This window comes from Aspergillus clavatus, genomic scaffold, assembly GCF_000002715.2.
Source record: "Aspergillus clavatus NRRL 1 1099423829805 genomic scaffold, whole genome shotgun sequence".
In the NCBI taxonomy this organism is placed as follows: Eukaryota; Fungi; Ascomycota; class Eurotiomycetes; order Eurotiales; family Aspergillaceae; genus Aspergillus; species Aspergillus clavatus.
In genome coordinates this window covers 2,773,565-2,788,157 of record NW_001517094.1, presented here as the reverse complement: position 1 = coordinate 2,788,157, position 14,593 = coordinate 2,773,565, and the positions used below count along the sequence as shown (strand labels likewise).

Here is a 14,593-nt window from a genome sequence, read left to right as displayed (position 1 = left end):
TCGCAACTGCATGTGCTATGTTGATTCCTGGACAGGGCATAGGCACGGCACAAGTCCTCTCGCAGGATGTAAGTAGACACACTATAGAGGCCCTTGTGAGACGTGCAAGACTCAACTCACAGTCATGGCCCCTGTCATGCTCGTCTCAATGATAGACTTGTAGTAGTGAGTTCGAGTGACAACTCGATTGCACTTGGTACACCATGCCCATGCTCACCCGGCACACCAGCCCGCCAACTCCGCAGCGCTGAGAACGACACGATCGGACCCATCTCGACTCCCGCCAAAAAGTCCCGGACAGCGCACCATGAGCAAGCAAGCAAGAAGATGCTTACAGACCGGGGGTGCGGCCCGGGTGGCTCCGCAGGTCAATGTGCCGCCGAACCGATACGGCAAGCTAGATCGGGGACTCGAGTCGGCAACATGGGACTCGCCATCCTCGCCCCCGGCACCAGCACCAGCACCAGCACCATTGACAGAGGGCGGTGTCTCCGGCCCCGGGTCGCGAAACACATTGAGCGTAAAGGTGGGACACGTGCAGTTCCAGGCGTGTAGGCGGACTTCGTAGCCCTGCTCTGTGCGAGCGAGCGGCGGCCGCGATGGCGATGCGGGCAACGCTGCGGAAGTCGAGATGACATGGAACACATCTTCTCCTGGATCTTCTGCATGGCCTGGGTTCAGACCGCCGGGGCTTGAGCGTGATGATGCGTGTTCCTGGACAAGGCATGAGCCGCGGGCGTGGACGGGGGCTTCCTGTGTGAAGCGTCTGACCAGAGCCCGGTCCAGGATATCCAGGGCCAGGAGGAGCTCATTTGGGAAAAGACAGTGTAGTGTAAGCATGATCGGTTTCACTTTAGATAGTTGCGCCTCGGAGAGGGCGGAGAAAGATGATTGAGTTGGAAGCGTGCGTCGCTGGGGACGCGCAGCGAGCTGGTTCTGGTCATCACTGTGGTCTGTGGACTCGGGTTTGTATGCTTCGAGTTGTGAAATCAGTCGATCAATGAACTGGGCAGTCAATGGAAGATTTGTGTGCTCATCAAGTGGGTCTGTCACCTCTGACTCCATGAGATGAATATATATCGGTCGATGGTTTCAACTATCCTTTGACACTTGAAACTGGGTTAGGTTTTCGTGAGGTCTCCACCAAGATACAGAGATCTCAATAAATTATACTATACCCGCTTCTACTTCAATCACGTCGACTGATTCCAGCACTCTTCTGAAATAATATACAAAAATTCTAAATCATGGCCTATATTACAGAGAACATCTGCCAAGCCAAAGGCTCACATCTGGCAAAATAAAAGTTGCGGTCGTCATGCAAGAAAAAATAAAACCTCATCTTCCTCGGCATATATACTTACTACCATGTGGTATATCTCATCCTTTCAGCGCATTCTTTTCATTCAAAGGCCTTTTTGAGCAGTCTTGCTGATCGGCGAGGAGCAGGCTGCTCGTTCGAACCCAGTCTCCTTCCCTCAATTGTTTTCTTCTTGACACCCTGCGGCTTGGCTGCTTTCCTGGACACCTCGTTTGTCGTCTGTTTTGTCCCAGGACTAGGGGTTCTGGTGTTCATTGATGCTGGAGACGCTATTCTATCCTCCCGTATGATCCTTGGTTTAAATGAAATGTTGGCGTTTCCCTCAAGGATCTCACCTGTCGCTTCTGAAATGAGTGTCAGTGTTAGAGTAGCACGCTGTGTCTTCGCTCGGGGCTTCAACTTCACAAGACCACCAGCGTTTACTGATAGATTTAGCTGCTGTTTGATGGTCCATTTAATGTCTCGCCCATCTAGTTGAATGGTTTCTACCATGGTCACACCCCCATTGCGAAGGCCCTTCCCCGGGCTTGACAAATTGGGCGAGCCAGTCCAAGATCTCGTCCTACCAGGACTGGGTGTCCTAGCCAGGGGGATGCTGGCAGATGCAGATGGACCTGTGTTGGTGTCAGCTTTCTTCTGGTTGACTATGAACTTCTCTGGACTGCCTTGGAGAGGCAGTCGCCGATAAGCAAGTATGTAAGCATCCTTTTTCCCGCCCTCTGGTGAGCTCATGCTCTGCGCCAGCGTCAGGGGAAATTTCACCTGCTCATCATTGACTAACGCCCACTCGTCAGATGGAGCCTTGATTGCGGCGGTATAGTGCCCGAAACTTTTCACGCTGCCCTTGTGAAAGATAACGCCGTACAGCTCATAACGGAGCTCTTCGTTTGTCTTTGCAATGTCGTGGATGAGAGTATCAGGGAAGACTAATTCTTCTTCAATGTCGAGCTCATTCTGCAACTTCCCCTGGGCTGTGTATCGATTTACTTGGATGAAAAGCATCTCTGGTGGGATCAGGATGCTTTTTTGTACGATCTGAGTCGTCTGCGCATTGCAAGTGTCGCAGTATCGTGGTATCTTGGATTTCATGCTGAGCTCGATGGCCTCGTTTATGGTGACACTCCCGACTCTGCTTGGAAGATCGACAACCAGAAACTTCCCTCCATCTGCGGGTATGCTTTCCTTCCGCTGGCAGATTGAACAGATTAAGACCTGGTCCAGTTCAACCGTGAATAAGGCCTCAAGATCATTAACACTTTTGGCTGTCAGCTCAGCTATTGCGTTTGAGATAAGGTGTAGGGGTTGTGGAAAGGCATATGACTCACTGAGAAGACTGGGTCTCCCTCACAAGCAAAAACATGATTGTGTCCATCAACTCACGGGCGTCCTCTTGCCGACCTGGAACTTTATCCCAATGGTCAGGTTTGAATTTCGGGTCACAAAGGCATTTCCAGAACCGATTCATGGATGCATGGTACTGTCTGTTGCTAACATCAATCCAGTAGCCATTGCTCATGCGGTAAAAAGTACAGACTAAGCAGTCACTTAGGGCACATGAATGACTCAAGATGTAATGTTGTAACCAGTTCAGCAATATTGGTGAATGCAGGAACAATACCAAGACCACATTGCGGTAGCAATAGTTGCCAGTATTCTGGAAGCCTCTTGTGAGTCTACCATAATCAGCATAGAGTCGGCTCCACGCAGAAAAAACAGGGCCTCGCTATTGAGGTTAGCATTAGCATTGTACTTGTTGTCGGAAACGGCAGGTATATTGACTTACTAGTGTCAGAGAGGTCTCTGGTGACCCTGGCGTTGTGGTGGACTGAGTGACCATTGCTGTAAGGTGATCCGACGAGATACCCTCCGCTCGCTGCTGTGGATCAGGGTTGCCCGGAGATTGAAGGCGACGATATGTGACGAAGAGGAGGAAAGAAGAGGTTATCGCTTGACTGAGTGCGATGATACAACCGTATCCAGTCGAAATATCCATACCTAATGCTAAATTGCGAACTGGAAAGGGGATTTTCCTGAAGATTTATGCTTGAAACGAGAGCCATGGCAGTTGGGTCTTGTATTTCAGTTGATCCCTTTCCTTTGTTGTTGACTCCTCCCATGCAGTGTATCAGACTCATTGTTGTCAGAATCCAGAAAATAAACTTGTGTTGCCAGTTCATTGTACTCTTAAAAGATGAGACAGGAGTCACCTTAGAGAAACAAAGATTGGAGATCAAGAGTCCGGTCTGCTTTCACACAGAGGTTCCTTATGGATCAGGCATCTAAAGGGAAACCTGAAGAGTGCAATAATATAGAATTCAGGAAGCCAACGCCCATCCAACTATCCGGGACAAAGAAACCAGTGTGCAAGAGCAATTGATCACTCTCTCTGGAATAAGATGACAATTGAATTTAAATCTTCTTATAAAAGATGAACCACATTAAGCTATTTGAGTTGTTTTCCCTATTTTTAATCATCTTTGTTCGAAATAAAATAAACCCTCAGAGTCACCAGCACCCTTTTCTCTTTATCTGCATTGTGCTTTTTGACATATAGATTTAGAAAATTGGAATCCAGGAGAAGTAGGATATTCTGATAGGCTTGATGGCATCTTGTTGATTCTGCTTGTTGGATGGTAGCGTACAGATTGACTATATTCAACAGATAATTATAGGCACTGCTACCTGCTGGATTTGTATATGCTTGTTATGAGTACTCAATATTTGAATTATTGAGTAGGAGCAGGCTAGAGAAAGAACTACGGTATGTTCTGGCTAAAGACTGACTGCTTCAAACACAAAACATGGTGGCGCCTACGACCAAGCTACAATGACTTGTGAGGTCTTCTTGAAGCATCGACATAAGTATATATACATTTCAGCGTACGTGGGAATGTAGAAGGTGATCACCTCAAAGGAGAGGACGCGTTGAACTATGGATATCATACCATTATGAGGTACGCTGTCCTGGGACTCTGTGGTATATGTCCTTGGAAGCATGGATATATTAGGTACAGGCCAACGGGATGTAGCCCAACCATCCCATCAGCACGAACGGATTGACTGATTGGGGTGATCCCGGATAGATAGTACTAGGTGTCCTAATTCACTGACCAATACTGTGCCATGCTACCCAGAGCGCTCCCGCCGGCCAACATCACCCGGCATCTGAAAAAGAAGTCGGTGAACCCATGATGATGGTGCATGTCCAGACGCCAGACGAGACGATACCTGCCAGGATTCTTTCTCTTTCGAGGTCCATGAACCGGTTCTCATCGTGACACAGAGATTTCGTCCCGCTTCATCATCACCGTCGGATCAAGATTAAGATCATGGTTGGGGTTGGACTGCTTGACCACCCTCCTAGAGGCCTCAACGCATCTCAGGGCGGCAATGCCGTGTCATTAGCCCACCCGAGGCCATCACGATGGAGTAATTTCGTTTGATTCCCCACATCTCTGCGATTCCCGTTTCACCTTGTTAAATATGGAGCCCACAAGGGCCACAGCTGATCCAGACACCAAGCCTAAAGCCCTAGACCCCTCGTCAACAACTGATCAGTCTAATCAGAGCTCGTGCCCAATCTGACTTCCCCCGCTGGTGTCTGGCCGCATCTGCTAGAGTGATTGACACAGGGAAACTCTCAAAGGTCGATTGGTTTTTGGTGCTACCGGACTGGACCTGGGCTGACCAAGGCTAGTGGGGACTGCGAAATCTATGCGAGATGAGCAGGACTGAGGCAGCGAGAAGGATGTCATAGAAAGGCAGAAGCAGAGATGAGGGCTGTCTCGAAGGAAGTTGATTATTGTGTTAATGTCATGACCCATCAACACCCCTTAGATTCTTAGCAAGCATTGATGGACAGGCAGAGTACATAGGTAGTCCAATGTAAGTATGGACCAAGACCCAGTGTAACAATCAAAACCTAAATACTCTGCATCGTGCACAGACAACATGCAGTCGGAGTCTTCGTCGCAGGAGGACAGAAGAGAGAATCGGAATGCACCATGATCTAGCTTAGAAGAAAAGAATGACCTTGGTGGTACTAACATACTACTACGTATGTAAAATGTATACTGTTTACAGAAGTTTCAATTATATAAATCTAGTCATCAACTGCTGAGTATCATCGACTGGCTAGCTATTGATTTGATCTGGGACTGAGAGAATCCGATACAGAAAACACGCATTTTGCATCTGGCTTTTTATTTCCTGATAAGAAAGATAGTTGGAATGGAGAAAAGGGAAATTTGTCTGGAAAGGCGAAGAGAAATAAAGGCAGGTAGATTTGTCGAGAGAGGGAATTAACCCGCTGATGACTTTAACTCGAGATTTTCTCAATAATTGCCGTCCCGATCTATCTTTGGAAGGTGACAGTTGGGTTCATTTCCTGAATGTACTTGGATGTAGTTGGGATGTAGGTACTCGTAAGTTTTATGAGTTATCATCCACAAGAGACCCCACAGCAGTAGACACTACGAAGTACGAAGCTCCCTTTGGCCAACGGCCATGCAGAACCAAAAAAAAACTGGTGAGGCTTGAAGCCCAAGCGTACGTATGTATGTATGTCTGGATGTCGTTGGACTTGGACCTAACTACTTAAAAGTCCAAGATATCTATTCCTTTCATGTCATTATTGCTGGGTGTTGACACTAGACACTCGGCCGTTCGGTCACAACCACCCAAGGCTTGCAGGTCAGCTTTGCCACTGGATCATCCACAGGAGCCTTCTGAGCTCGCGGGGTTCCTCTTCTTGCTTATTTTTTTTTTTTTTCAATTTTCGCTACGGTACTTTACGGAACATGGTTACTTTAGCATGCATGACGTCCATCGGAAGTTATGATTATGATGCATACACGCCCGGTTTCGTCTGTATTACAGTAGATGATTCGTTACCTCAGTGTCATCTGATGAGACTTGAGGGACACAGACACAAATTGGGTGGGAAAAAAAAAAAAGGCAGAGCTCCAGTAGTCTTCGCCATTTCTTTCTAATGATCTGAAAGCCAGCAATAGCTAGATAGCTACCCTAGATTCTTTGATGAACCGGGCTAACTATTTCACAGCTTAATACAATTATCTAGTGCTTACACTCTACAGTACAGCACAACCCAAAAGTTAAGACTGAAGAGTTAAGATCTTTTGAGTTTTTGAGCAAGACAGGGACTTGATGGAAATTACCTCCAACCACGGTATGAAGTGGGGAAGGGGCGCATCCCACTGAGCCTGTCGGATATTTTCTTTGCGACGATCATTGCGTATCTATCAGGAATAGATGCACCCTGGACTAGGCGCTGAACCCCCACCATCCGGTGGGCAAATAGTGTTGCTCACTTGCCTTGGCCCTTGACCGTTTGAAATTTCAAACTTAGTCTGGCTACTCAGTGGTTTGCTTTGAGCTCTGACTCTGAGCTCTTTACTGGGTTGGCCAGTTGACCAGTTGGCCAGCCGTTGGAGACATACTGTCTAAATCAATAGCAAGTGCTCCGAGAAGGTACAACTATTATCGTTCATTGGTATCTACTCTGTGAACTTGTGAAGACGACGGGAGTATCACTATTTGTCCTCTTCAATCATTCGATGAGGGGCCCATCTATGGACTTCATACCTACTCCGGGTCATATGTGTTTTCTTCTCTATGCCCCATCGCTGCCACAGAAGTCACCATCAAGTTTCTGCTGACCAGATCTCATCATTTTCATATTTCAACAAGACAACACTGTCTGGAATGATATTAGCATCGCTCTAGGAAGGTCCACAATGGCTTCAACTTTACTACTTGGCACTTTGGAACTTGAAGACTCGGCACAGCTAGGGCTTGGTTGGTTTCAGACCTTCGCTCGATCTTCTCATCCCAAGCGCAACACGGAATAAGAAATCAAGCTAGCTAGGATCAAGAAACTGAATCAATTTAAGGTATTCATCACAGACCACAGTCCTGGTTGTCCATTGGCTGGATCGGCGGAGTGCATCAGCGCGGCCTCTAGAAGTTCAGGCATCAAGAACCGTTCGCTAGGTTTGATTCCATGGTTGATCTCCTGCCCATTGGAACTGCAGATTAATTGTCCATAATGCTCCGTATCGCAAGTACTCGGATTTTCAAGCGCCCTTCCAACTCCATAGCTCATACGGCCCTAAGTATGTATCATTAATTTGATCGGATATGCAAAGATCATCATGTGTTCTAGACCCGCAATCGAGGTTGACTCGTAAGTCAAAGTCCACCGCCACTTTGCGTTCTGACTCAGAACGAGCCGTGTCACATTCTTTCTGATGCATTGAGGGTTATGAAATATGGGCTTTCTGGCGCTCATGACGGGGGGATGATACTTGATAAGACCTAGATACATAGCAATTATACTACCTAAGTAACCTAACACATTCATTCCATATTATGGACCTTATGATACCCTAGGCTGCTGTCCTAAGTACCTATGGAGGCTACGACCTCTTACCCAGACGGGAAGTCTGTCTACCTTCTTACTCTGTTTACCGTTAGACTCGCGAAAAGCTTTGACACTTGCCAATTAGGCCATACGGATGCAACCGCCAAGTACCCTTATTCTACGAAATACAATCTTACACAAAGTGCTCGAGGTCGGTCAGCCTTGTCCTTGTACAGGGGTGAAGAAACAACCCACGAACTGCTCCATAGTCCATACCCAGTCTCCGAGATACTAGATACTTGGTGAGGAAAGGAGGGAAAAAGTGATCAAGAGACCATGAACCAGGCTATACTTGGTTTCTACTCAAGCCTTGCTGTCTAAGGGAATAAGTTCAATTGTATCATAATTGTTGACCTCTCAAAGTTATCGTCATATAATGACACTACTTAAGGAAAACCCAACCCGGGTACTGTCCAACTACTTGTTTGCTTCCAGACTTGAGGCATCCACCCCTAATTGGCTGCTTGGGGTTCTGTGACCAGTCGGAAAAAAATTAATTAAGGCAAGCCACCGTTGGCCCCACTGGGTCCCTAGGTAATCTTGCAGAAGGCGGGAAACCCCTTGTTCCGCGGCCCCGTCGTTCGAAGAAAAAGAAGGTAGTTAGGTACCTGCTATTGCCTTATTGATATCTATCCCGTCGACTGAGTGACAGACAGGTACATTTTCCTCCGTATTAATGTATCCACAAGTTGGTAGACATAAGGTAGACACACCTTGTTCAATATTCTCATGGACTTCCGATCGTCAAATGAGCCTTCAATCCCGGAAACGAGATCTGATCGGTTAGCGGTGTGCTCTCGATTGAAGCATTGCATGTCTTGGGTGCTCCGTGGCATACCCGACCACTTCAAAGTTCAAATGACCGAAATTAGCAATAATGAGAAGTCGAAGACTAGTAATGATGGCCAGCATCATTCAACCCGCGAGTTCTAGACTCCGTATTCGGGTCGAACTTCTCAACTGTGGTGCTGGTCCGACTGATCAACAAGCCCTAATTTCGCAGGAAAATTATGGATAACCTTACCCCCCCCCTTTAACCCCATCAGATTGCGCGGTTGATTCTTTGGGCAAGTAATCTATCTAGTCACCTAGTGTCTAGATTCAATCGAAAAAGGGTGATGGGCTGATGGCATCAACATAACCAGTAGATACAGGGCGACTCACGTAGTCTGGCTGAGCGATTGATTGCAGATGACTGAAACGAGCCAAGAACTTTCCTGCGGTTGATTGGCGGGGTGATCGAGAACGAAAGGCATCATCCGCCTCAAGATGAGGTCCCTAATTAAGGGTGCGTGGGCTGAATAATCAAGTGATTGGGTCTGAGTGAGGTTCGGGGGATAAGACCAGGTACCCAAGTATGACAAGCTGTGCTGGCTCGGAAGCAAGCCATGTGCATACATGAGTGATACGTCAAGCCGGACAGTCTGATCCATAAGAAAAATCCCTTTTCGATGGAAATCGAGTCCTCAAGACTGGAAAAGAAAAGCTTCATTTATTACCCAGGGAGCAGGAGCTCCACTTCCAAGACCACTATAAAAGCCATCCTGGTGATAGAACGGAGCAATTAGACAAGCCAACAAGTGCTCACTCTTCCTCTCACTCTCCATGGTTGTCTTCTTGGACGTTGGATAATCAATATGAGATAGATGTAATAATGAAAGATACACTGCATAAGACTTCAGAGTCTTCAAAGTGAATGCGAAAATCCCCTTTGATTTGCCTCTAATGGGAGAGGTAGTTAGTAGGTACTAAGTAGTAGGTACCTGTCTCAGACTCTTAGGTAGTTTGCGTTGGCAGACGGGGGGGTTTTCTTGGGCCGATAAAGCCGGCATATCAGAGATGCAGAAATAACCTTATAAATTAGACAAGGCAAACGGTTCAGAACTGGAGGCTGAGTTGCGAAGTTGTAACTCGTTAAATTTCCCGAGAGGCAGTGTGGCACTGTGGCTAAAACAATAATCTTGTTTCCCGCTTTTATTATTATTTACTGACTACGATTAAGCTGAGACTTGGAACTTGGCCGCCGTTAGACTAGTAAGATGGTAAGCTACTGCTCATAGTTAGGTAACTACTAAGAATGGTAACTACTACTGAGTAATAATACTCGACTAGTTCAGCACTGGCACAAAAGAATTAAGACGAAATGCAAGCAAAGAGATGAAACTAACAGGCAGTATTAATGGTTGGTTTCCAGAATGCCAAACCGGGGTTCCCGGTATGTACTTGCGAGTCCAAGTACCCAAATGGCTTAGACTCGCTTCTTTTCGAACTGGCTTCTACATTATTACATCTAGTGATTCTACCTAGTCAAACTGTGCCCCTCTTATTTCCCCTCGTTCCGTCCGTCGGTGTCGTCGATGGTGGATGTCTATCTCCAGATCCCACAGATACTCAATGCTGGGATTCTGAGACATTTTCAAGTTTATTCCTGGTGGAACTGAGAGAGGTTGCTGAGCTTCGGAATTGCTCGTCACTACCAGTAAGCTCACCCATGAAAATCAGCTCGATTATTCTCGTCTCATCGGCCGTTCACAGCATAGTATCACGATGTTGTACTCCCTCTGAAGCTCCGAACCTCACAAGCTGAGCACCGTGGAGTTCTTCTCATTTCGTAGACCTTACTCCGTAGGTTGACAGCCAACTGGCTTTCCCGCCAAACATCCACCAAACCCAAACCCAATCTTCCAGATGGAGAATAACTAAGGGCTCGAACGTTCCAAGCGGTTTGACCGCCAGAGAAGGCTTCAAATTAGAGTATGCTCCGTAGCCCCCCGATGTGGGACCTGTTATACATGGCAATACTCCTAACGATGAACCAACTTTCTCGAGTCCCCTGCCGTCCATATGGCCACAAGATTATCGTGGTCGTATTTCTCGGGGGTTTATGATGATTATGCTCCAGGATTTTAGGAGTATATCAGAGCCGAGAGCAAGATAGAGTGATTATCAGACTCAGCATGACTATTTGATATCTGAAAGGTATTTGTCTCGTAAGATACGCAATTCTGTTTGTTTATCTTACCTGCAGCTTAGGTACCTACTCCGTACATCCAACTATGCGAAAGGTACCTTTCATAGGTAGGAAACCTTAGTTGGAACTTGGATCAATGATTGATACTGTACTCTGTACAACTGGTAACAATCAGTAATACCGTGTATCTATACATTGAAAATAATCCATCCACAATAATGGTACTAATGTATGTATACTAGGTACCTACATACTCCATAGCACTTAGGTAGCTAATCAAAACTGGCGGTAATGATAGGATAATAATAATACTACTACTATAAATTATTATTATAATAATAATAATCAAACTAAACGAACAATGGGGCTTTTTAAACCCACTGAAACTTGTTACCTGTTAATCGCCTCCGTCCTAACAACTAGTCTCATTTAGATTCCAGTTGCTCGGAGAGGAGTTTGGACGTCTCTCGTAACCTGTGAAGCAAGTCGTTTAATTACTATGGCTGACATAGTTTCTCATTTGCTGTCCCTCATCTGCTGGATCAGCTGTCAATGATGATGATCGCGTCCTCTGCATCTCGAGTTGTTTCATAATTCCTCGCCTGTAGTTGCCCTCCTTTTTTCCTCTAGATCTCTCTCTCTCTCTCTCTTTCTCTTTCTCTCTTACTCTCTCACTTCCTTTCTTCTCTCGTTCTTCCCTCTTCTTTTCTTCGTCGGTTCTCATTATTGCATTCGGACGTGGTACTTCGATTCTCACTTCAATCTGGTATTCAAGTATCCTCCTCTCTTTATCCATCAACTCTAGACTCTCAACTGATACTATATACCCTTGGTCTATCTACTGGGGTCTCACGTCACGCCTTCTTCTACCATTCATAACATCTCTTGCATCTCTTGCACTCCCCAGAATCATTAAACTGAGACACTTCTCGAGAACCTGTCCCTTTTTTTTTTGTTCCTCTCCATTTGGTGATTTATCCAAGACTTTGCTTTTTAGCCTGATACTCCGTTTGGTGGTTTACCTTGCAAACGTCACACGGCTAGGTTGTGCCTTCAACTAATCTTCGCTGAAACTCTTGGGCTACCAGCGCAAGAAAAGTCAACAAAGTCCACTTGTTCGGTCTCTCTCGCCGTCTTTTGTTTCGGGTGGATTTCTGCTTTATTTTTACTTGAGCCTGCCGTCATTCTGTCTGGTCATTGCTGCCTGCTATCTCCGACGCTTTCAACTATATACTTCCTTCGAATTATTGGTACGGCCATCAGGAAGTGCTTCTTTGGATCGCGCAAGCTTCCTCTTGGTTCATAGCAAACGACCATTGCAGGTTGAGTCTATGGATTGCGAGTCGCGCTTATGATTGCGTTACAAAACCGAGTTGCTTACCCTCCTGCCAAAGTGGATATCTCACTGCTTCTAAAGTCTCAAGATGAGGAAGAAGCCGCCCCGATGACCACCACTTCTACCTTCCTGCCGAGGCCCGTCGCTTCCACTTCCTTGGCTCCCATGATGCCAGTCGCTGCCCCAGCGCACATACCTGCCACTCTTCCTCTGACTGGGAAAGCTCCAGCATCCGTTCCAGCCAAGCGCCTGCAGCCAGCTCATACTGCAGAGTCTCCGGCCAAGAAGCAATCAAAATGGTCTCCGGAGGAGGACGCCCTGATCATAGAGCTGCGGGGTAGTGGGATGAAATGGGAAGACATCAGCAAGCGGCTGCCAGGCCGAAGCGCCATCAGCTGCCGTCTTCATTATCAAAATTATCTGGAGCGCCGGAGCGAGTGGGACGAGGACAAGAAAAATAAACTTGCGAGGCTGTACGAGAGGTACGTTGATGGAAAGATCGCAATATGCTGCCAGTGCGGGAGCAGTATTGGTGGTGGCAGAGACAGAAATCAACAATTAGAAATCTTGGGTTGCTGACTTGACGCTTTTCCCTCTCTTTTCTATTTAGGTTCAAAGCCGAGATGTGGTCAAAGGTAGCAGAAGAGATGGCAATCCCATGGAGAGCTGCGGAGGCGATGCATTGGCAACTGGGGGAGCAAGAAATGGCGCGACGAGCTGGCGTGGTTCCATTTTCACTTTCGAGTGCGGCTATAGATCCCCCAACGACCAGAATACGTCGGGCTAGCACTTCGTTATCTCGCCCAAGGAAAGGATCAACATCGCGTACGATCCCTCCGCCACAGCTGCCTTCAGTCGAAGAACTCACCGCTGGTGTTCCCGCATTTGCACCAGCCCCGCCATACCCCCCACCTCGAGACGCTTATCAGTTCGGACGTCCTTTAGACTTGGCTGGCAGCCATGGCGGGCACTTGGGGCCTCCTTATGGTTTGCCACCACGAACTCTTCCCTAGTGGATGAAGGCAATTCTCTGATTGCTTTTTTCTCTTTTTTTTTGCTCTCCTTTGTTTTGTGGTTTGTTGTTGTCATGACATGCATAGCGCTGGTTGAGGGTGTTTCTTTCTTCCTCCTTGCGAGAGGATATCTCATATAAACGAACTCATTTCCTGTGGAATCCTGCTGCTGGGCGTTTCCAGTCGGCTTTTAACTTGACGAATTTTCTTTGTCTGTTCTGATCATCTACCATGGAGGTCATATACCCGCGACATGAAAAGGAACGGAGGGCAGGTGGGAAGAGATCTCTTGAGGCTGGATCTCGGAGTTCTATGCTACAACGAGGCACGCCGGTGTTGTTTTGCTTTTTTTTTATTCATCTGACCGTGTCGCAATCGCCCACCAATTGTCCTTTTCATAGCCCGATTCAAGAACACGGCCACCCGCATTTTCGATGTCGCGTTCCAGCTCTTTTTCCTCATAAAGGTGATAGTATCGATGGAAAGTCTTTGGCTCATCGGTAGAGTCGCTGTTTGCGGATTTGGTCTTTAAGACCCAAGGCACCATGACATCCTGTTCATCGCCTTTATCCCAACCTCTGCGGCTGGTTTTTTGTTCCAAGGCCCAAGCATACAGCAAGACCTTTCCTCCAGGGGAGTTTCCCGAGGCAGGCTTCAATGTGCGGAGAATCTCACAGATTGCCTTGACTCTCCGTTCCGGTGTGGACAGATGATGCACCACTGCAATCGAGATAGCGAAGTCGAAGGAAGAATCTGGGTGTGGCAGATTTAAAATGTCTGCCACGATAGTTGAATGTGGCTGGTGTTTGACGGCGATGCGGGCAAGATTCTCGGACCTGGCATCAGCTGTCAATCTTGAGATCTAGCAGGAGGACGAAAGACTTGAGCTAGAATGGCTATAAATATATACATCTATACGAGATTCCGAAAGAAATTTTTGCAATGAATACCTTTGGTACATGCAGTGTTGAGAGAAAAGTGAAGAAAAAGATATCCTGATTGGGCACCTACCGATCCGAAGCAACGATAAAGACATCTTGATTTACAGACAAGTACTTGCCATTGCCGCATCCCACATCTAGACCAATGGAACCAGGAGGCAGCTCTTTCAGGAAGCGCTCAACAATCGGCCATGGCTATCGCCCATTAGAGCCGGGGCAGTGATAAGTGGGAGATTGGGCGCATAGCGCAAACCTACCTTGAAACGGGTTGCTGAGAAATGCCCAGCAATCTGCTGGTACACTTCATGTACATTCCGCTCTTCGTAGGCCTCTTCCTGGTGCAGATTTCCCTGCGCGGGGATGGATGGCGGTGGCATCTTGGCTCCAGTTGTATCAGGTGTTCAATGAAGATGGAAGATTGCTCTTCCTTAGCACGGTAAACAGGCACAATCGTTGAAATATACTTTCTAAACAATATTCGACTGGGGAGCTGTAGGTGTAGTAGGGGTAGCTGTCGCTGTCCAACTACCTGCAGAATGTGTTGAAGGTTCAGGTGTCGTCGGGTAATA

At 47.1% G+C, this 14,593-nt stretch overlaps 4 protein-coding genes across 4 annotated transcripts, besides 2 other annotated features; 1 reads left to right on the top strand and 3 right to left on the bottom strand.

Moving 5' to 3' along the window:
- Positions 1–213: 213 nt before the first annotated feature.
- On the bottom strand, positions 214–1,065 carry ACLA_027060 (uncharacterized protein; the record flags this gene model as incomplete). The annotated part of the gene is made up of 1 exon (XM_001269409.1): positions 214–1,065. The coding sequence occupies one exon, from the start codon at positions 1,063–1,065 to the stop codon at positions 214–216; it is 852 nt and encodes a 283-aa protein (XP_001269410.1).
- A 337-nt stretch (positions 1,066–1,402) lies between these two features.
- ACLA_027050 (ubiquitin carboxyl-terminal hydrolase) lies at positions 1,403–2,837 on the bottom strand (the record flags this gene model as incomplete). The annotated part of the gene is made up of 2 exons (XM_001269408.1): positions 1,403–2,595; positions 2,702–2,837. 2 exons carry the CDS (start codon positions 2,835–2,837, stop codon positions 1,403–1,405), a joined length of 1,329 nt encoding a protein of 442 aa, XP_001269409.1.
- Positions 2,838–11,023: 8,186 nt separating this feature from the next.
- Positions 11,024–11,080: a microsatellite.
- A 286-nt stretch (positions 11,081–11,366) lies between these two features.
- Positions 11,367–11,407: a microsatellite.
- Positions 11,408–12,085: 678 nt separating this feature from the next.
- On the top strand, positions 12,086–13,180 carry ACLA_027040 (MYB DNA-binding domain protein; the record flags this gene model as incomplete). Its single annotated transcript, XM_001269407.1, has 3 exons — positions 12,086–12,552; positions 12,681–13,082; positions 13,171–13,180. The coding sequence occupies 3 exons, from the start codon at positions 12,086–12,088 to the stop codon at positions 13,178–13,180; spliced, it is 879 nt and encodes a 292-aa protein (XP_001269408.1).
- A 255-nt stretch (positions 13,181–13,435) lies between these two features.
- ACLA_027030 (tRNA (carboxymethyluridine(34)-5-O)-methyltransferase) lies at positions 13,436–14,401 on the bottom strand (the record flags this gene model as incomplete). Its single annotated transcript, XM_001269406.1, has 3 exons — positions 13,436–13,919; positions 14,095–14,219; positions 14,282–14,401. 3 exons carry the CDS (start codon positions 14,399–14,401, stop codon positions 13,436–13,438), a joined length of 729 nt encoding a protein of 242 aa, XP_001269407.1.
- Positions 14,402–14,593: the final 192 nt, after the last annotated feature.